General features: G+C 43.6%; 1 protein-coding gene across 14 annotated transcripts in view; it reads left to right on the plus strand.

The window, feature by feature from the left end:
• FGFR2 (fibroblast growth factor receptor 2) overlaps nucleotides 1-22,277 on the plus strand; it is a 100,420-nt gene that overhangs the window by 32,132 nt on the left and 46,011 nt on the right. For all 14 annotated transcript variants that reach the window (XM_019752939.2, XM_019752934.2, XM_019752937.2 and 11 more), the window contains 2 exons: nucleotides 5,293-5,462; nucleotides 17,239-17,362. In XM_019752939.2, the coding sequence (XP_019608498.1) occupies nucleotides 5,293-5,462; nucleotides 17,239-17,362 (294 nt within the window). The remainder of the gene's footprint in view (nucleotides 1-5,292; nucleotides 5,463-17,238; nucleotides 17,363-22,277) is intronic.

Raw genomic sequence — 22,277 nt, forward strand, 5'->3', positions numbered from 1 at the left:
GGAACTCCCACGGGGCAAGTGGTCTCCCAGCGGACTCAGGCATTTCACACATGGGTAACTAGCCTGGTTTGCTTTAATGTATTATTGAATGCTTTGCTGGTCAACAAGTTGTGGTTTTAATGAGACTTCTCATTATAAAGCAAAACCCCATCATAACCATACCCTCACTCACATCTCCATATTTTGTTAGGTTTGTTTTCTCTTAATCTATGAAAAACTGACACAGACGAACTGCAGTCTACAGCAAGGATGGAGAGAGGGTAGAGCTCGCAGAGACAACTCCCCACTCAGGTCTCAAAGCATTCAAATGTCCTGATTAGTGATATTTTTAAAGGCCCTAATTATAGACTTAAGACAGAGGCCTTAGTGGGGCTTTAGGGAGTTTGTGAGACTTAATCTAGGAGCCAAAACAGGCTGTGGGTTTTTATTTTTTATTTTTGCATCAATAAAAATACAGTTGGCAGTCATCAGCGTCCACAGCTCACATAAATCTTGAACTTTTGACTTAATTACCATGGGAGAGTTCAAAGGGCAGCCTAGAGTGGTTGAAAGAGCACTGCTCAGGGAGCTGGAGACTGGGTCTAGCCTCAGCCCAGCCTCTGGCCGGGTGACCTTGATCAAATCACTTAACCTTTCTGGATAACATTGATCACATCAGCCTTTGGGCCAGATGGTCACCGAGGTTGCTTTTGGTACAGTGGTAATATGATTCCATGTTTTCCTTTAAACTGCTGGGCTGGATTCTCTTCCTTTTGATTTCAGAGAGAGATGGAGGAGACCATAATAAACCTTAGATGTCAGTATTAGGGTATGTAAGGGATTTTGTGAGGGCAGGCTCAGCAGCCCATGTTTTTTCATTAACTTTAAATTGCAGGGTCAAAATATATCCTCTAATCCTACCATTTGTTGACAGAAATCAATATCTGCCTAGAATATAGATACCTGGAAAGAAGGTTAGAACTGGGAGGGACCTTATCAGAACATTCAGTTCAACTCCCTCATTTTATAGCTCAAGCTTTTAACAGTTGTCCGTCTGGTCCGTCTGTCTATCCATCCATCCATCCATCCATCCATCCATCCACCCACCCACCCACCCAACAAACGCTTGAGTGCCTACTTCATAGGCTAAAGGCAACTCAAGTTGTCTCCTCCAGGTGCTCCATTCTTGTTGATTGAAAGGAATGTATTTTAGTATGGAAATACTCTGGTGATGGAAACACACATAAATAACAGAGATGGCCCAGAAAAGGAACGATGAATCTTTACTGTGAGGTAGAGGTGGTAGAGAAAGGCTGTGTTGAGGGAACTTTGAGGGAAGTTTCTGTGGGATTATAAATCTCTGTTTAACCAGCCACATTACTTAAGAGGCTTCTGTATTAAAGTAAAATTCTTTTTTAGCATTGTTACTAATACACAATAACTGTTTCAGTATAGAAAATGATAACGAGTAAGGTATACTGTACCTTGATGATGAGATTTTACTTATTTGGCAGGTCTTACTATTCCTTTCACCTGCCCATTACTAGTATTTAATAACTGCAAGAAGCATTGTTCTTTTAATACATATTATAATACAGCCGAAGATCCGAGAATGTCAGAGGACAGGGGGCCATACCTATCATCTAGGTCAACTTGTTTACTCCTGATTTAGTATAATTCGTTTTTTATGCCATTGCAGGTGATGTCACAATTCCTCCTCCATTGATTGACTCTCATCCCACTCCTCATACATCCCTGAGGTTATGCTAGGGAAGGTCTACAGAGTGGGTGCTCGTACATATGTTTTAAGCAACATGGCGTGGCCTTGGCTTGCAGATTCATTTTGAAGTTGTTGAGTCAACATCCATACTGAGCACCTACTATGTGCAAGGGTCATCTTTGCTTTTGCAGATCATTAATTTGTTGACTGAGCTCCTCTCTAGGTGCAAGTTATTAATGCTGTTTACCAGCCTTGGTTTGAAAGAGGCCTCCTTAGGTAGTAGAGTTGGTCAGAAGCCTGGCCGCTGTTTTTCACCCATTGCTCTATAGTGGTTTTTTTGGGGGGGGGAGGGGATAGGGGGAGACCTGGCATTTCCATGTGTCCACACCACAGAAATGAAGACAAGAAGAGTTTGCAGAGGACATGAGGCCATTGATAAAAAACAACAGGGCTATTCCTATAGTGTAATTATTTTTCTAGACCTTCCAGGTTCTTCAAGCTTCCCATTAAACTAGTTTATTTAAGGAAGAGCCATTGTAAAATAATAAAATAATTCCTTCCCTCCAGCATTCTACTCATTAAAAACATTTGTGAGCTTGACATCTTGAAGGAGACCTAGTCACAAAAGCACATCGTGCCTCTGTGCTGTTAGCACTCACCCAGAGTGGGGTTGGGCAGAGGGTTGGGGGTGGCCCATCACTACCACACAGGGAACCTTGAAAACTTGGCTCGAAGGCCCTTTCTGCTGAGTCACGACTTACAGTTAGTTATTCAGGGAAACAGAATGTTGTGAATTCAGGTTTCGAGCTGTAGGTGATCTGTTTCCACCTTGTTGATTAGATTTCCTGGCGCCCCACCCACCTGGATCACTGAGCCATTCGATGAGAAGCATGGTGTCTGAACCCTGTCATGTGGCTGGCTGGCTGTTTTGTGTGAGCAGAACTTATAGTTGCAATTGTGATGATTGAAACTTCACCCCAGGGAAGTGGCTACCTGCCAGAAATTCCAGCAAAATTCTTTCACCCTCACCCTTAAGTCACTTTGGAGGTGCCAAGACAAAGGTGCTGGTTGCGAGTGTGCTGTTGCCATAGGCCAGGTCCATCTGGGGCGACGATCTCTGTGTGGGTTGCACCCTCACTGTTCAGCCCAGTGAGAGGAACAGAGCAATATTCCTGGTGCCTGAAGCTAAATCCTACTTTTCGACATTTTGGGGAACATGAACATCGTACCTAATGGTATAGAAGCATGTACCTGTTCATTTCTTTTGTGTAAAAGAGAGAACACCATCCACAGGATCAGCTCAGCTGTAACCAATGCTATCTGAAAGCACTACTACCTTAATATTTGGCCAATTCGTATGAATAGGCTATTGTGTTTACTTAAATGACAACAAGAGTGCAGACACCTGACAGCATGAGGTGTGCTTTCCTATTAGGTCAGATTCAGATTCGTTCAAGTCTTTGTGTAGCGACAAAGCTCATTATTTATTTTATGCTCTTAATGGTTTCTTTTCAGTGGCTGTGGATGGATTTTTCTAGGTTAGAACCTTTTGACATGAGAGATGATTTAAATTGTTTCAGGGAGTCTTGTGATAAATAGGAATCGAGTTTGCCCTGGTGAACCCCTCAAAAGAATATGTGTGTTTACGGGCATTTGACACCTGAAGCCAAATGGCTACCAAGTTGCCTTCTCATTGCAGATGCAACTGGGTTCAGAGGAAAGAATGCAGCACCGTTCCCTTCTCCCTCAGCTCCCCTGCCTCCCTGCAGCCTTTCTGGGGTACATGACTGACCAGTTTTGCCTTACTTGGCTCTGTCTTGGATCACGTAGACACCGCCTGTACCCCACCACCGTGACGCTTAGATAAGAAGGGTAAAGAGGATACAGTGTGCCCTTGTTAAGAAATCCCAGCTCCACCTTTTACAGGCGGTTTTGAGAGCAGGGGTGAGGCAAATAGGGGTAGGAGTTTTGAATGCACTTATTCCAATTCCTAATTCTACCATGAAAGTCTGGCTGTTAAGTGAAGGGGGGAAATGTTTAACCTCCAGGAGCAAGCTGTGCCATCCACAGAAAAGAGGACGCGACATCTAAGTTGGTTCACATCAGAGACCAAGCCCCTGCCCGGGCCCCCTTTGCCTCTGGCTTGTGGGGTGTGCGTGCTGGTGCCCAGTCAAAATCTTCATCAGAAATAAGCAGTTCTGAATTGGTCTTCTAGAATTTCAGTATTCTAGAATGTTCTAGAATGTTCGAGGTCCTGTTGATGGCTGCTTTTACGGGAATTTTGGGATTTTTGGCTACCTGTTTGCTAAGACAGAAACATACACGTGGAAAGTGAAGTGCTGTACAAGATTTGAGTGGAAGTTCCTGACAGTAATAAGGGAGACAGCGTGCCTTTGACCCAGACTGCCTGTCGTGGACTCGAGCCTTACACATCAGAGTGGTTGAAGGTGTGGGTTCCGACCCCCTGGAGAATGGACCAGAGCGGGGATGACGACAGTGGGCTCTGGAATCAAATGCCTTGGCTGAGGTCCTGGCTGCACCTCTTCCTAGCTTCGGAGTGTTGGGTAGATTTCTGAACAGCTCTGTGCCTCAGTTTCCCCATCTATAAACAGGGATTGTAATAGTGCCTTTCTTGTCAGATTGTTGTCAGGATTAATGTGTTAAACGTGTAAGAGCTTTTAGGGCTGTGTTTATCAAATAAGGAGCATTCAATCAATAGTGGTCCTTGGCCATGACTTGCAGGCATGAAGGATTTACAGCAGCATTCTGGGTTGATGTTGTGGCTCTTATTTAGATAAAATGTCCTTCATCTGGCAAATTTAAATACCGCTTTTTTTGAGTTTATAAAATCACTTGTACCTATGACTTTGAGGGCCATTTAGAGGGCAAAAGTTTATATACCATTTCATTGGTAGCCTTCAGTTAAGTTATGTGCTTAGACATGGTAGTAGAATTATGACATTTACAACCACCATTGCAGAGGAATAAAAACCTTTTTTCCATTTTAAAAATTAAAATACATATAATGATGTGGTTTGTTGGCTGTCATAAAAAGTGCTGAGAAAGTAATGATGCCTCTGTGAATTTTATCCTACCAGGAGGATTAGGTTATACTATTGATTATCTTTTAAAGTAAAGCTCCGATGGATATGTTGTTGTGGCTTTTGAGCACAGCTTGTTTTTACTAGTGTGTGTATGTGATCATTTCATAGATCATTTCATAGGTGTGGTGATACATTTTGGGAGGACTCAGCTGTTCTTGTGTGTGTTGTCACAGTGTGTATAAAGTAACATTTTAAAACATGCTTCAATGTAAACTGAAGTTCTGGCTCTCGGAACCAAGGAGAAAAGTTTCCGCAGATACTTTATTCTCCCCTGTTAATAGGCATAAACGAACAAGCAGTTCATCTCCAGGGACCTTCTGTGGGGCCGGCTGGATTAGACTTCACACAATTTTTTTCCTAATGTAAATATTACTCAGAGATTTTGAAAATGTCAGATCGTTCACATACAAAATAAAATGATCTTACCTAGGAGGAGTTTGAGACGAAGCTGTCCATCTGACACCATGCTAATGTTGTTTTCCAAAACAGGAGCACCGTACTGGACCAACACAGAGAAGATGGAAAAACGTCTGCATGCGGTGCCTGCAGCCAACACTGTCAAGTTTCGCTGTCCAGCTGGGGGAAATCCAACACCAACTATGAGGTGGCTGAAAAACGGAAAGGAATTTAAACAGGAGCATCGCATTGGAGGTTATAAGGTAGAATTATGCTTTCAGAGTCGTCTGTGTCTTATCTTTTCTATTTGTTCCTTTTGTAAGGAGCCACAGGTTAGCAGGACCTAGAAGGAATTAAAAAAATAATCAGTTATTATTATAATAGATCATTTCCATGTTTGCTCTTTCAAAAACGTTACCCTGGACTTACATGTAATTTTAAAGTACAACCCCTCCATTTGCATTATTCTTTATATGAGGCAAGTTTAATAACAGAAGGGTCAAAAGTTGAGAGTCTGTTTTCTATATGCTTTATAGTCTGTAAAACTACAACTGGGGCAGAATTTGAGAAGCGTGAGTACAGTTGCTTTATTTGAGTAGGATTGTATGGCTGGTGGATGGATTTGGAGTAGAGACTGGAGGATGACATGGTCCGCACTAAGAGAAGGCTGCAGAGGTGACAGAAGCAGCCTCCGTGTCCTCCATCTTCTAGGATTCTACAGAACCCATTACTGACTGGTGAAATGTGGTCTTCCCACTCACGGGGGTGGGTGTGAGGGGTGGAAACTGACAACCATCTCCCTGAAGATGCCTGTGAATGCTCGTTCAGGCCTTGGCTCATCTATGCAGCAAACACTGATAGAACCCCCTCTGTGGCTGGCACCATTCTAGGCTCTGAGCGAAGACAGGTCCAGCTCACAGGGGCCCCTCGTCCAGCACGCAAGGCAGACCAAAAAGCTGGCAGTCGGGACACTGATACGGGAGAAATCAGAGGCGTGTGTTGTCCTGTGGACGCACAGGGAGAGGTGATGTTGGCTCTTTGGGAGACTAAGGATAAAGGACCAGGAAAGGATTCTGGGCTGAGTTTCAAGGAAGTTGTCTCAGAGAGAGGGAGAGATGGAATCTCCAAATTATTTACTATGGAAAGGGAGAACTTGAAGAGTTTAGTGTACGAGGAAGATTTCAGGGACATCATTATGAAATCCTCTGGTGCATTGGGGACATGAATGGGCATATTGCTTACCTAGTGCTGTGTAACAAATTACCTCAAGACGCGGTGGCTTTAAACAACACTGTTTATTATCTCTCAGTTTCCATGGTCAGGAATCCAAGGACAGGGCCTTCTGTGTCAAGGCGTCTCACACGAATGTCATTAGGGTTTCAGCTAAGGCTGGATTCTCCTCTGCAGGATCAACTGGGGCCGGGGAGGACGTGCTTCCCGACTCACGCATGTGGTCATTGTCAGGATTCACTTCCTTGTAGGTTGTTGGACTGAGGGCCTCCGTTCCTCACTGGCTCTTGGCTGGAAGCCTCTCTCGGTTCTTTGCCATGTGGGCCTCTCCATGTGGCAGCTTACAGCATGGCAGCTGGCTTCCTGAGGGTGAACAGACAAGAGCCAGGGGGAAGAGTATGAGGAAGACAGAAGTCACAGCCTTCTGGAACCTAATCATGGAAGTTCTTCCCACCACTTTTGCTGTTTTCTGTTTTTAAGCAAGTCACTAAAACTTGCTTAAGTTTTAAGGAGGAGATGACCCAAGGGCATGACTCTCAGGAGACTCAGGGATCACAGGGAGCCTTCTGAGAAATCGGCACAGTGGGTAAAATAGAGGACACTTCTACTCAGACCACAGCTCCTTAAAATCCAGCTGGGAGAGGCTTTCTTGGTGGCGGCCGTGAGGTACCCAGAAGGATTTTCTTGGTGCCCCTTTCACCCGTGTTTAACTCAACCAGCATCATGTTAGGTGACATGCGTGCCCCTGCCCCACCACTGCTGTGGTTAAATGAGCCTTCTCTCCACCCCAAAAGTGCCCTGCAGTCCTTTCCTGAAATATCACACACACTTACTCATCTTCAAAGAATTGTTTTCTTCTGAGAAAATTTTTGATTTTTGTTTTAATGTGGAAAAATGAACATCTAGAAGCCAAAACCCAGGGGATGATAGGGAAAGCCTTTGAGTAAATTTCTAAGGGCAGTGTCGGGTGGTTTACTATGTTTCCCTGAAAATAAGACTGGGTCTCATATGAAAGTTTGCTCTAAAAGATGCTTTAGGGCTTATGTTCAGGGCATGTCATCCTGAAAAATCATGCTAATGCTTATTTTCCGGTTAGGTCTTATTTTCGGGGAAGCATGGTATGTGTGAAACAGCTATGAGGCCCATCTGCTGGAAGGGGGTGGTGCTTTGAAGCTGGGATACTCGAAGTACTTCAGTTGCCTTTCACAACTCCTGTTGGTGGAAGCAGTAGGCAGGAGGGTGGTTTGTCTCCTTGTTCTTAGTGCAGTTCTTAGACCAGGTAAATGAGATTGGAAGTCGGCTTTTTTTTTTTTTTTTTTTTTTTTTAAAGAATGAACAGATAGAGATTTCATTAGGTGATGGTGTTTGTAGAGGAAGAGTTCAACTGCTAAAATGATCGTGGCCCCAGGATTGTTCGAACTACCAGATGCTCTCTGAAAACATAGTTGATGCAGTTCCAGTGACTTATATTTAAATACATCTTAAGTATAAGTATGATGGTCAAAATCCTGGTGGTTAACTAATTTCCTCTCTTAAGACAACCTTGGAAATAAGTACAAAGGGCTGATGAGCCTCCCGAAAGGCTTGGTCTCAAAATAAATAGGACCAACATCATGATTATGGGTAAGGAGCTTTTTTTGCAAATCTGAATTAGTGATTGCGAATATGCTGGAAGACTAGGGGTGCCTAATGAGAAAGTGCAGCTTGATTTTTAACAGGTGCAGTTCAGTTCTAATTACTGATGACACTGTTCTGCTAAATGGAGAGCACCTATGCTCTAAAGGCAACATGAGGAACCGTCAGCAGAATACCTTCAGGCTGTCCTTGAGCAGGCACACATGGCCAAAGTATTCTTGTTGTTTCATGTTTGAGCCATTTCTGGAGTGAAAGAGAAATGGAATTTGAGTGCATGGGAATACAAATCTAAAGTATATTTGGCTTTAGAAATATACGAAGAAAATCGAGCAAAGAGGGGAAGGTGCTGGGCTTTTGGATCATGGTGTGCTGGCTGGCAGTGAAGAGGGAGCATTTCCTGCCTTGCTGGACTTTCTCTGTGGAGAAGAGGCTGTGGTCGTGGGCCTGAGTGTCAGGGGGACGAGGGAGGGAGGTCATCTCATCATATGCCAAGGTAGTCAACCCGGATCCAGGAAGGGGTTTTCACAATGGTTGTGGCATTAGACATTCCATGTGGGGATACTAGAAATTCAGCAATTTCTTTGAGCCCCATAGGCTTCTGGGACTTGAAAGGGAAAGACAGACATCTCCTATCTCCTGGGAAATCGCAGTTACCTAAAGTAGAAGCCACACTAATGAGGTGTTAGACCCAACCCAAGCCCCCAGGCCATGAAGTCATTGGAGGTTGAGGACGATACCCTCCTGAGACATGCAGGGCTTCTGCTGCTCCAAGCTCCTTGGCTGGCACAGGCCTGCCCCAGGCTCACAGGGCCACCCTCAGGGCCTGAGTCTGGCAGAGTCAGGAGTATGCTCACCCATGTTGGGTTTCCCCTCTGATGTTTATTACCTACGTAGACTAGTTTTTTCCTACATAAAGTTTTAAAGAACCATGCTTCTAAACATGTGACCTGAGGGAACTGTTGTCCAATTTGTAGTTTCTGTTCCCCAGAACACCACGCCCCCCAAAAGCAAAGAGACCTAATTGACATGCGGAGGGCCTGATGTCTAAATGACTCTCTCCCCCAACTGCCTCCCTTTGCCATTTTATATAATGAAGAAGCAAGGTGTCAAGTTTTCCAAGGTGTATTTTTCCAGAAAGTAAGACCTGAGAGTTTCCGCAAATAAGCGTGTTATTTCTTTGATTTTTTTTTTCCTTCATAAATCTCATTCTATAAACAGTGGTGGTGCTTTCTGTGGCCTTGCTGTCTGTCTAGCTCTTTCTACCTGTTTATGCATTGGGCACCTTGGCCCTCATTCTTTCCATTTCAGCTTGTTTTGAAGTGGTATGCATGTGTGGCCAATGAAGAGAGACGGGAACACACACACACACACACACACACACACACACACACGCACCCACGCACCAAAATTAGAGAGAATTATGGAATGGGACAGAAAGCTCATTTTCATTAAAATGACCTATACAGCTATTTGGGATTTTGCAGATGAGTCTTATTTATCAAAGAATTCACACTGAGCCTCCTTAAGTGATTAAGAGTCAAATTATTATTTTCTTAGCATGTGGGCAAACGTTGGTTGGATGCTGTTACTTTATTTAGAGTGATGGAGCTTGACCTGAAACATAACTATCTCTCCCTAATTGTACTGGTGCCTGCGCTTGACAGTGGGCAAGGTGTTTAAGCGCTCTCTCTGTACTTCAGGTCACATGTCCTTAAAATGACAAGATTGGATGTATCGTCTCAAACATCTGATCTCGCCCAGCTCTAAAAACTGATTTAAACTGGAGCATCACCATTACACAGCATCAACCATTTCTCACCTTAAACAACAGCACAGATTTTTTTCTTTTTTTTAAGAGGTTACCTTTATTGCTAGATATTTCATAGGGCTCTGAACAGTAATTACAATTTAATGCAGAAAAGCAAGAAGATGACTGAGATAATTAATGGACCACCTCAACTCCCAACTCTTTCTTATGTAATGACTTTTAGGCATAGAGCGGAAAAGTGTCCTTACAAACCATCTTTCATGCCACATATTAACTGCATGAGAACCAGGAAAGGTCACAGGATGAGGCGCTCAGTGGAGCTGGCACACAAACCCACGCCTCCAGGCATCCTGGTTCCCGTGGAGCCCCTCAAAAGTGGGAAGCATTATAGAGTATGGACTGTTAGTGTCTAAGTATATTTCAGATCTAAGAAGAGACAAGTTAAAAAACTGTTTTCTTACAGTCACAACTAAACTGGTTGTTTTGATGGGTAGGCTAATTAGATTTGCAGTTTCCTAGGTTACTTATGTCATTTTAAAGACTTTTGATTGAATGTTATGCTTAACCCCAAAGTATACTTACTTGGAAATAACACTGTTAATGTCCTTATTAATATTGTTCTATTTTGTTGAGCTTTTTCCTCAGCCAAGACATTTCAGCTGTCAACCCAGATCAAAGAGTCTAATGAGGAAGCAGGTGTATGTTGGTATCAGCCAATATGTCTTGACTGCTCAGCTGTGTGTTGACTATGCCAGGTGCCTCCTGGGTACCATGCACTGGGTCCCCTGCACAGTGGGCGCTGTTATTTTGCTCCTTTTATAGGCGAAGCTTGTCAGGTGTTTGCTACAGTGGTGCTGCCACGTGGACTCTGGCGGTTTTGCTCCATATTCATGCTCTTACTAAACTGTTTTCTTCAAGTACGGGTCTGTGTTTTATCAGAATACTGTTCTGATAAAAGAGAAACACAGAGATAGTAATGGCCCCCCAAAAGCATGTAAATATCAGATGCGCCAAGGTAGGCTGTTGAGAGCAAAGTTGGGGGTATTTTTAATTATGGCAGAACATACAGAGGGTGCCAAAAAATGTGTACACATTTTAAGAAAGGAAAAAACTGCATTAAAATTGTAATAATATATGCTGATAACAAAAGATGAAATCAGATGAATAAGTCACGTTTGACTTCTGCTATTACAAGAAGTGCTTAAAAGTGGTTTCCGTTAAGTGTCCAGACACTTCTGATCACGGTGAACATTGGGAGACTTCTGTGGCGAGCGTGTAAACTGTTCCAACACCAGAGCAGAAGAAACAGGACTTGTTGCTGTGCGAGGCCTCCTGGATCTTCCCTTGTGCACATCACACCCAGTACCACGCGTCTCAGACTTACCACAGATGCGTGCAGTTGTGAGGCATATACGTTGGAGGTTCTGTTGCAGACTCAAGCCTCCCGCGTCCTTGTATTTCCACAACGTTCTCGAATTTCAAATACCACTTCAAAATGGTCTTGCGCTCCTTGAACAACAACTGCGCTTCTGCCATTTTCTGTGACTGTCCTGCCTGTCACAGGGTGACGCGAGCATTCATTTAATTAACGCCATCTTTTGAGCGAACATCATACTACCCATTGCTGCCGTAATTCAATTCAACTTCGAAAAGTAATACATAGATAACCTCTCTTGAAATGTGTATACATTCTTTTGGCACCCCTGGTACATAACATAAAGTTTGTCATTAATTTTCAAAAGTTTTTCATCACCTCAAATGGAAACTGTATCCAGTAAGCAATAATCCCCCGTTTCCAACTCCACCCACCCGCCCCAGGCCCTGGACACTGGTCATCTACTTTCTATCTCTATGAATTCTGTCTCTATTCTAGGTATCTCAAGTGGAATCTTAGGGTATTTGTCCTCTAGTATCTGGCTTCTTTCACTTAATACGTTCGAGGTTCATCTAGGTTGTCACGTGAATCAAAACTTCATTCCTTTTTCTGGCTGACTAGTATTCCCCTCTATGGATAGACCACATTTTGTTTATCCATTCATCTGTTGACGGCCACTTGGGTTGTTTCTACTTTTTGCCAATTGTGAATGATACCACTGTGATCCTAAGTGCACACGTGTCTGTCTGAGTCCTTGCTTTCAATTTCTTTGGGTATGTCCCTGGGAGTGGGATTGTTGGGTCACATGGTAATTCTATTGAAAGCTTTTTGAGGAGAGTCTTGAGAATTTTGAAGAGTTAAATTCAGGAGGCAGTGGGTGCCCTGCTGGCACTCTGCCCCCTGGGCACCTTCCTGAGCATCTTCAGGGAAAAGGCTTCTAAGAGGGCAACCTTGCATTTCCAATTCACTTCCCACCTCCTCTGGAGATCCGTCCATTGGAAACTGAGGTGGGGGGTGGGAGGAGAGTTTGGCCACTGCCTAGAGCAGGGGTGTCAAAACTGCGGCCCATGGGCCAACTGCGGCCCATTGTTAATTGGCCTGCAGCAAATTCCAAAAATATATTTAGTTTACTTAAATAAACCAGGTGAGGCAATACGTACTTCACCTCGAGTGAGTGGCCCAGCTGTTTGTGTATTTTACCGCATATGGCCCTTGGTAAAAAACATTGAAAAAAGTTTGGACACCCCTGGCCTAGAGGATCAGAGTTCGCCCAGCCTGTTCTCACACCTGAAAAGCAAACTTCTTGGCGTTTAAGCAGATATAAGCAGCAGTAAGTTCCCCAGCCCCTGACGCATTTAAGCTCAGTTCGGGCAGACATATCCAAAAGAGATGGCTTGCAGGCCCCCAGGAACCTGCAGAAAACTGGGGTCTGGCATGGGATAATAAGATTTTATTATGCATCCTAATGACAGCTGCTCTGAGTTGAATTGTAGTTGATGTGGCACTTTGATGAAGGCCAGGGTTAAAGGGATTGCTGTCTTTCTGGGGAAATTGGGCCCTGATACCGGTGGAAGGAAGTCTTGGCAGTATTTATTAGCACATGGACATAGCATTCATCAACTTGGCAAAGGGTGAAACTTTCCGTCCAGATTCTGGATGTTTATCCCGCTGGTTATCGAACACCTGGGTATTTGGAAATGTCTGGATATTTTTGCAATGTGGAAACTAAACATCCAGGTGACAGCCTAGGTCTCTGACCTTTCACCTTTCACCTAGGTGTTTTGGTGTCATACAAACAAAATCTACATTCCCAGTTGTCACCTGAAGGTAGCTGGGGGTTTAACGTGCACCTTGGAAGATTTAGGTAACAGAAGAATTCCACAAAAACCTGCCTGGGCCACCTTTTGTCTTTGCAAGGAGAGGGTGTGGAATGTTTGTGGAATTACAAACAGTTTTTGTATTACAAGTGAGAGAGTTTAGGCCATTAGCTTCAATCGGCTTTGTTTCAGCTTTGAAATGTTATTTTTAAGTGTTCAGTGAACATAGTTTTGAAGCCTCATGCTCTCATTCTGCTCCTTGGCAGATGCAAAATAATGATGAATTGCACAAAGATTTGGCCATGGGCAGGAATGAAAAGAAAGAATTGTGCATGTGTCTGTTGGTGCAGGATGGATTTCTCTTCTCCCTGGCTTTCGCATTGGGTCTGCCAGAGAGTGACAAGTGCAGTGATTCTGCAGCAGATCAGCTAGTACGGAAGGGAGGCCCAGGGAGCCGTTTCATTGCACTTTTTTGTTGTTTGTGCACGAGGTTTCTGTTGCGCGAGGTTTCTATTTAAATTAGAAAAGTGAACATGAGAAAAAAGTAAACAGCATTTATAATCCCACCACTTAATTATATAAAGTATATTGCTAGCAATTTAGTACATTTTCTGTCTGACTTCAGCTATGTGTGTACAGACATGCTAATATATTCAGGCCTGTATGCATCTATAGAGTTGTGCGTGTGTGTGTTTGTGTGTGTGTATTTTTTACAAAATGGAATTATGAATATACATATTTGTATTCATGCTCCTTTTTTCATTTCTCCATAACTATTAATGATACCTTACCAGGTCTAAACATGAGAATCCCTCATTCTTTTTAATGACTGTATGCTAATTCTGCTGGAATGGACTACACATTTGTTCATATAGGATGAACTATATATATCATTAATGACTCTCTTGGTGGATTCCTGTTTTTTTTTTTTGCTGTTACATACAGTGCTTGAAGCCATGATCTTGTTCATGTGCCTTGAAGGCATCCTGCTATTTTCCGTGTAGGCTAGATTTCTAGAAGTGGAATTAACTGAGTCAAAAAAAAAAAGCCAAAAAACGTGTGTTGCTAATTTTAATAAGCACTACTGAATTATTTTACTCGAAGGTTTTTTTCTAGTTATGTCCCCTTCTTTATTTGAGTTTCTATTTCCCTACACCCTCACCAAGTACTCAATGACATTGATCTTTCTAATTTTTGTTAATCAACTGGTGATTAACGGTGTCTCATTATTATTTTAATTTGCATTTCCCTGATCGTTAATGAGGTTAAGCATCTTTTCGTATGTTTATCGGGTATTTACATCCCCTCTTCTGTGAAAGCAAAGGTGGTTTATGCGCATTTGACCAAACTGGCCGGAAAACAAGCACTAAAAACCTGAGAAATAGAAGAATGTGTTGAAGAGGACATCTTGCGTTTTTGTTGGGAGGGTGGTTTCTTTAGGTTTCCACTGAATTGTGGTATGGAAGCAGAGTGTTCAAAAAAACCCAAATCTTTGTGCCTTTGTTCTCCGCCTTTTCGGAGTTACTGTCTGTAGTCTCTTAGCTTGTCATTAAGCAGCCACTATTAATGGTACGATATCCTGTACAAAAGTGTCAAACAGTCCCATTAATGGTGGCTTCTAAGGGCATCCATTTGGAATATGCCTGAGTTAATAAAATTTAGGATTGGGGATAGGTTATGGAATCAAATACTGGAGCAGCATTATAGGAAAATAAATATTAACAGCACTGCATGGGGCAGTATTGATTGAGTACCAAGGTCTCTGAAAGGGCAGAAATACTTTGTTTGGTAAATGTGGTTCTCATTGTGAAAGCATTGTATAAATGTTAACTTATTAATATTTGTAGTGCATCTCCAGGAAGTAAATATTCAGGAGCATAGGCCCTTGCAGAGGGACCTTATGTGGAATGCCAGAGTCCTAACGAGAGACTGGACCAACCATAGGCCCTAGGGTTAAAAATGGCAGCGATATGCTGAGCTGCATATGCCAAGCGTTAATGTCTTGGGCAGAGGCAGACGCTGCCCTCCCCATCAGTTCAGGTTCAGCCCCATTTGGAATACTCCATGTGCCAAATCTGGATCCAGGCACAAGAAAGACATTGACAGTTTGGATGGGGTCCAGAGACAGGCACTAGCCATGATTAAGGGCTTATGGGCATGACATTTGAGTAGGGGCTCAAAGAACTGAATATTTACAGCAGGGCTAAATGCTGGATTACGGGCCTTGGTGACGTTAGGGCCTATGGCTTCATCCCTAAGTTACCCTCCACATGACTGGTTCCCCAGAGGCCACGAGAGTCCCATCCCTGAGACACTGGGGAGAGGGAGTGTCTCCTGAGGGCCCATTTGCCTCGAGTTAACTTAAGGAGCTCTAGTACCTGTCTCTTCATGCTCTGTCTGAGCACACAGCTCCAGAGCAGCACCCAGGGGCCCGGGTTTAGAGAATTTTAATTGCACTGGAAGATTTAGCACCCACACCTTCTCCTTCAGAACGCCTCTTCTGTGCATTCGGCATAGAACGTGCTTGTTAGCCCTCCTAGTAAGAGAAGGCCTCACCTCTTGTTTTTGGTGCTGCTACAAGGCTGTGGCCCAGCCAAGAGCCGAAAGTGAGTCTTCTGCAGCGTGGTGAATAGACTTTCTCAACCCTAGGCCTGATGCCTTCAGGTTCATTTTACTGCCAGACATTTCACCTGTGAGAGTGAGAATGAATATCGTCATCAGCTCCGTGAGGTCAGACTCTGAAACAACCTCCATGGTTATACAGGGTGGGTGGTGACAGGCAGCCATTGAAGCGCAGTGCCGGTCTGTCCGGAGCTGAGTCTAAATTCATTGCTTGTACTCTGGTTAAGATGAGCCCAGTCTTCTCCTCTGTGATCCTTTGTGAGACTGTCAGTGAGGAGCAGTGATTGTGGTTTTGAACCTGGCATCACTAACTCCACTCTGTAGTAATGGCTTGCACAAGCTGAACGCCTCACATGAAAAGAGTTGTGCTATAGCATGCCCTTATAGTCTCTTACCTCTGCTGCCACTGCTTTTCAGTTGCTTTCTCTGCCCTCCTGTTTTTCTAGTGGAGCCCTCATGAGATGAGATTTTTATTCTCTAGTTCCTTGAATCACTTGTGTGCTTGTGAAGGCTCTGCCCGTATTATCGGTTTTTATGGGATTAAGGCAGAAAACACTTGCAGTGCTCAGAGAATCATTCAGAAGGTCAGTTGAAATTCCTGAAACGATAGTTAAAATGAGTAGTAGGCTCTAGCTTTTTATTTTTTCTTTCCATTTCTCCCAGAGTGCCTTGTCCAAAATACCTTTAAAGAATGATAATTGGATTCAGAGAGAAATATTAAAAGCCTTGACCCCCCCCACCCCCCAGAGATGAAATCTGCCTTTGGTCCTAGTAAGGAAAAATCATGCTTGCTTGAAAATTTGAGTCTATTAAAACATTTTAAAAGCAAGGTGGGAACATGAGAGTCTAGGCTGTTTGCATGTTGACAGAACCATGGGTAGGAATCATAACAACTTATTTTCATGTGTGCTGTTTATCTTTGAAAAGTCTCAAGGAGTTTGTAAACGGATGGATATACAACTTAAGTTTCCTAAGTATTCATTGCTCCCATATTTGGAATTTTGAGTATATCTCTTAGGAACATGTAGCATCTATTCAGCTACCCCCAGAGATGGGAAGGGTGGTCCTGTGTTCTGGAACAATCACAGCACCTACCTTATGGGCTCCTTGGGAGAATTAAGTTAGCTGAGGCCGGAAGGAGTGCCCAGAGCAGTGCCTGGCATACATACAGTAAGTGCTCACTAGTCTTGGCCCTAGATGGATCCTTGGGGCCACGGGGCTGAGAGTTCTCAGTGGACAAGCAACCCAGTAGCTCACTGCTGTTACCATGCCAGGCTAGTGTTCAGGTTTCCTGGCTACTTGGCCGCTCTTGGAGGAACCCTGAAACCTATGACTGTGACAGACCCACTCGACGCATTCCTGGGTATCGGAACCTGTCAATATCAGCTTGCGAGATGCTCACCATGATGATAATTGTTGTTTCTGTTGATCACCATTCTGAGTACTTATTCTGAGGGAAAATTGAAATTCGGCTGATTCTTCTCTTGTCTATCTTCCTTGTCTCCCCAACTTCTTTTTAAATCAAGAAAGCAAAGTACCCGGTATTCTGTGCTAAGATTGTTAAATGACCACCTCTCTTGTGATCTTTTCAGGTACGAAACCAGCATTGGAGCCTTATTATGGAAAGCGTGGTTCCATCTGACAAAGGAAATTATACCTGTGTGGTGGAGAATGAATACGGGTCCATCAATCACACTTACCACCTGGATGTTGTTGGTGAGTTTGCTTCTCTCTGAGTGGCAGCTGTACGTCTGCCTGCTGTAGCTCGGCTCATTTGAAATCAAGAAAGTGAGTCCTGTGTCTCCCCTGGTTTAAGGAGAGTTGGTTCATTTTAATTCTTTATAAATACAAGCTGTCATTCGAGAAGGATTCTCCTGTCACTTGACAATGTTCTGTTTCCTGATAAGCCAGGTTTTATGTGTTTTGTGTGATCCTCTTGGTTCCCGAGTGTCCTCTTGTATAAAATGGACGTGGTATGAAATATGCTGACATACTAGAAGCTGAGATTGCTCTGAAAAATAGCGTGTGCAGGGAAAGGGTACAGATACATTGTTGGAGAACTTTGTTTTTAAAAGCGAGGCAACATTATCTAAAGAAAGGCAACTATAGGATGCGGGCTGAAGAGTAAAGGAAAAGGTGTTATGATGACTGAGCTTAGAGCTGGCTGTAGGGGGGTTGTTACTGTCAAGGGCTCTTCACTTCCATCAGAAGAAAGTCATCAAGACACTACAAGTTCAGTGTCTGTCTAGAAGCTGTTTCTTCTGTGAAAAGAGAAATGTGTATATGGATTTATAAATATCTTTTTATCAAAGTGCTATTTTAATTAAGTATCTTAAGACCCTATAGCTTGTTGTCCTGGAAACACAGATTTCTTCCCTCGCCTATTACGATGGGTTTTGTCCTAAGTCATAAAGAAAGGGTATTTCTCTGTCTTGTTGGGGGATTGATAATACATGGAACTACATGGAGGACATGTCTCATTGTTGCAGGGATGCTGGGCTAAGTTTTTTTTTTTTTTTTTTTTTGGTAGAAGCGATTTTTCCTCTGTGTTGTCATCTGTCCTGACTGTCTGTATTGCCACCTGTCCTTGAGTCCTTGCTGTGGGTTACCTAATCAGTTTGCCCTTCTCCACATGCAGGTTGCTGACTCCTGCTAAGGTCTCACAAAGCTCACTTTGATTCATTTTGCCCTAACGTGACCCTTTGTGATTCTGCAAACTCATGCCCACCCACTGTGTGTCTATAAACAAGGCTTTTCCTCCATCATTTCTGATGCGTGTGTCCCTAGTGTTCACATGTGGACATTCCTTCTCCTTCCATAAAATATAAACTCTTTGAAGAGAGAGATCCCAAAATATTTGAATTGCCCAAAGAACCATTACAAAACTTTCCAAAAGCTTAATTAAACAAATTACATAGATTTGGTTAATTGAAGTTTTAGGTTAACTAAAAATTAGAAAACCATTTTGACTTTCTATCAAGTTAAAGTAAATTAAATCTCTAAGAAACTCTGTCTTAGAAAGCATGGTATAGTCTTTATTTCCAGTTGTACGGAAATATAAATATTCAGTTAAAAAAGTATTTGTAATTTTTTTTTTGTTATTTGAAAGTCTTAATGTAAAATTTGATAGGTTTTTGTATAGTGTACATTCTACGGATAGTCATAGAAGATGGAGATTTAGAGCCCTCTTTTCTCACAGATAGTTATGGAATGCTTCTTAGTGGGAATTACTATGTACAGCTATTTTACAAAAACAAACACAGAGAGAAGTCACCCTCAAATATGAGAAGAAAATGGTTAACATTTATTTTGGCATTGCTGGGCTATAAGTCCATTGACTTAAAAGCACATGACTTGGATTTTTCACTTTGGGCCTCATGGGTCCTGAATTTGACATGAAAGTGTTTCTATTTAAGGAAATCAAGATTTGGGGCTTAAAGTTCTAAATACCTAGTTCTGAAAATAAGTAATTTATTGTGGGAATAAAATAATGGTGCTGTAGCCGTTTTGGAGGATTATGGCTTCTCGTATGTCTTCTAATCATTCATGAAGATTGGTTGGGGCCCTTCCAGCAGTCGGGGAGTCAGTGCTCGGCCACTTCAGCCAGGGGCTCGTCTTGCGCATAGCAGGTTTTAGGTTCAGTCGTTATGTAAAACATTCAAAAGCCCCTCACCCCACCGCCCCTTTGAGCTTTCTGGCAGCTCATCTCTGTGAAACCCTGAAATCTCTCTTAGAGTTCAGGCTTGGATTTGCATTGGGCTGCTGAATAATGGAATTGTGCTGTCTAATGTTAATCCTCTGGCAATCGGTCTTGTTGAAAAGAGCATATGATTCAGTGGTGTAATGTGGAGGGAGGAAGAGTGTATGGAGTAATGCAGAGAAAGGCCTGATTATGTCACAAATTTGGGAGCTCGCCCAGCTAAGCGTGGGCCAATAGTGACACAATGCTGGTTGGGAATATCCATTAAAGCTCAACCCTAACAATTTTCCAAGGCTTGAACCTTCTTTATAAGTACAAGCCAAAAGTCAGTGGCGTATAAGACATTTTCAGGAAAGATGGAGGTGTGAAATACTCTCATCTTTGCTCAAAACCCTAGTAATTGCTTTGAGAAGCACTAATAAAATAAGAATTGAGTCGGCTAAAGAGTTTCATGGAGACTGACAGGCTTGGCAGACTGTCATTCTGCACCTCTCAGCAAGTGGAAACAGAAGGGACTCAGGCTTGAATGGCGAATTTCTGGTGGCCCACGGGTCCAAGCTCCGTATATCGCTGCGTGATCACAGCTTCTCAGCTACGTCTCTGTTTCACGGAAAATCAGAGACTGTACCAGCGAACGCGAAGTCCTGTGCTCATTCTCCGAGGTTCTTTTTGTTGTTGCTATGGTACATAGGTTTGTGGTTCAGATATTAAGGAGCATCAAAATGGGTGAGATCTTTTTATTGAAAGTCTTCCTCGAAGAGACATTCCCATAAGCACGTTCACGTAAAAGCCATGTAATTTAAGTGACGTCCTTGGGTTCTGGAATTAAAGAGCACGCCATTGTTGTGTGTGAGGGAAATACTTTCACTTATGGGAGCCCTTTTCAGGAGCCTTGCTTGAGCCTCATTAAAATTGACACCATTACTTTTCAGCCATTTACTCGCAGGGGAAAATTAGTGTGAAGCCCCACATTTTGGTAATTGCGGCGATAATAAAATGGGCTCCCCTCAGAGAGCTGGCCCCAGGAGGTGGTAAGTCTTTGCTCTGGTTTGTGAGTGAATGAGTCTGAAGCAGTGGGTTCTGACAGGTTTTGCCACCAAGTAGCTGCAACCTAGGAGAAGTCGTTTAACTTGGCTGCACGATCCTTATGTCTGAAAAAAGAAGGAGCATCGCTGGCGTTAGAAAGGGCAGCCTGTTGTGGAGAGAGTAGTAGGTCTGTCAATCCACACACTAGGGCAGCAAGTGAATTGGGACACTTACTTAGCTTTTCTAAGCTTCTTTTTTCTCATTGGTAAAGTTGGAGTGACAATACTTCATTCCTAGGATGGTTGTGTCAGGCCCTACAGGGGCTGCTGTAACAAACGACCACAAGCTGGATGGCTTAAAACAACAGAAATTGATTCTGTCTCAGTTCTGGAAGCCAGAAGTCTGAAGTGAAGTTGTCAGCAGGGTTGGTTCCTTCTGGAGACGTGGAGGGAGAATTTGTTTCAGCCTCCTTCCTAGTTTCTGGTGGCTGTCTTCAGTCTTTGGCTTGTAGACATGTCCCTCCAATCTCTGTCTCTGTCTCCCTGTGGCCCCTCTCTCTGTGTCTGTCTCAAATCTGCCTGCCTTATAAGGATGCCTGTCATTATATTTAGGACGTGGGCTTGTCTTGCGTGGGCCACAGTGCAACACATTGCCTGGTTATGAGTAATCAGTTGGGTTAACAGATGAAAACACCAAATTGGCAGCTAGGTCGCCAGCAAAAAAATGCTGGTGTCTTCCCTTCTAAACCCGGACACTTGAAGGCAAGTTAAAGAAGGCATCTTTAATAACTTTTCTTAGCCTCAATCCGAAGTTTATTGAACAACGTGAATGCCGTATTGGGACCAATGGAAGTGGCCAGTGGCTGACATTTGCGTGTCCTGCTGAGCTGACCACCTTTGGTGAATGCTGTCATCAAGGCTGTCCTAGTACTGTCATAGTTGCTGGACTTGGCAGAAGAGGCTCATAGAGTTCAAGAGCTCCAAATTCATTGAGTTGGCCTCCATCTCTACCTCTCACCCCATCTGCAGTTGAGGAAATTCAGGTGCGAGACTGCGGGGGGAGGTAAGTGGTTTGCTAAGGACTTAGAGGAATTCCAGCTTGGGGACCTCCATCCGGGTTTTCTCAAATCCTAGATTCATGCTCAGGCACCACAGGCTGACGTCATTGTTAGCGTGACTGTGGTGTGGACCAGCGTCGGATGCTGCAGCAAGACTGTAAAAAGGTCCGCTCTTAGCCCCACGCCGTGTTCAGCTCTTTGTTGTAAAAAAACGAAAACGGGAGAAAGATAGGGGAGAGAGAGAAGTATTCAAAAGACCAGTTGCTCGTTCTTACTCATGTACAACCTTTGGTTTTGAATTCTGAAATTTTCTTTTTTGGGGGTGTCCAGTTCTGCATTCCCAGAGGTCATCAGATAACATTTGAGCTTTTCACCTGGCATTGGATGTTTGTGGGGGGTTAGAGTGCAGCATAGGTGGAAATGGTACCTGTGGGTTTGCCAAGCCAGCTGTGTGCCTCCTCCTCTATCAATCTAACTTTCCAGGAATTTGTCCTCCCCTGGGACAAGAGCTGTTAAGTGGCACATAATGTCTTGGGGATGTTTGGGAGCCAGTCCAGGGCCAGGCATCCCTCTGGCTACGTGGAGATCACTCAGGCCTCCTCACCAGCCCCAACTTGCTCGGTGGCAGACCAGCTGTCAACTGGCCCTTGACATAATTCCGCCGTTCACTCGGCTCCAGACATGATGGGACGCAGCCTGAAAGCACGAAGGAATCCATCCCGATGCTACCTCCCCCTCAGGTGTGTGTTCAGGAGGAATGAAGTCTTTTATTCCAGGCACTGACTGATAAGCCTGACTGTGGGCTTGACACCTGGCGCAGAGCTTTTGGCAGCCTGTCCCCAGAGGGA

The sequence above is a fragment of the Rhinolophus sinicus genome, linkage group LG07 (genome assembly GCF_036562045.2).
Source record: "Rhinolophus sinicus isolate RSC01 linkage group LG07, ASM3656204v1, whole genome shotgun sequence".
Lineage (NCBI taxonomy): Eukaryota > Metazoa > Chordata > Mammalia > Chiroptera > Rhinolophidae > Rhinolophus > Rhinolophus sinicus.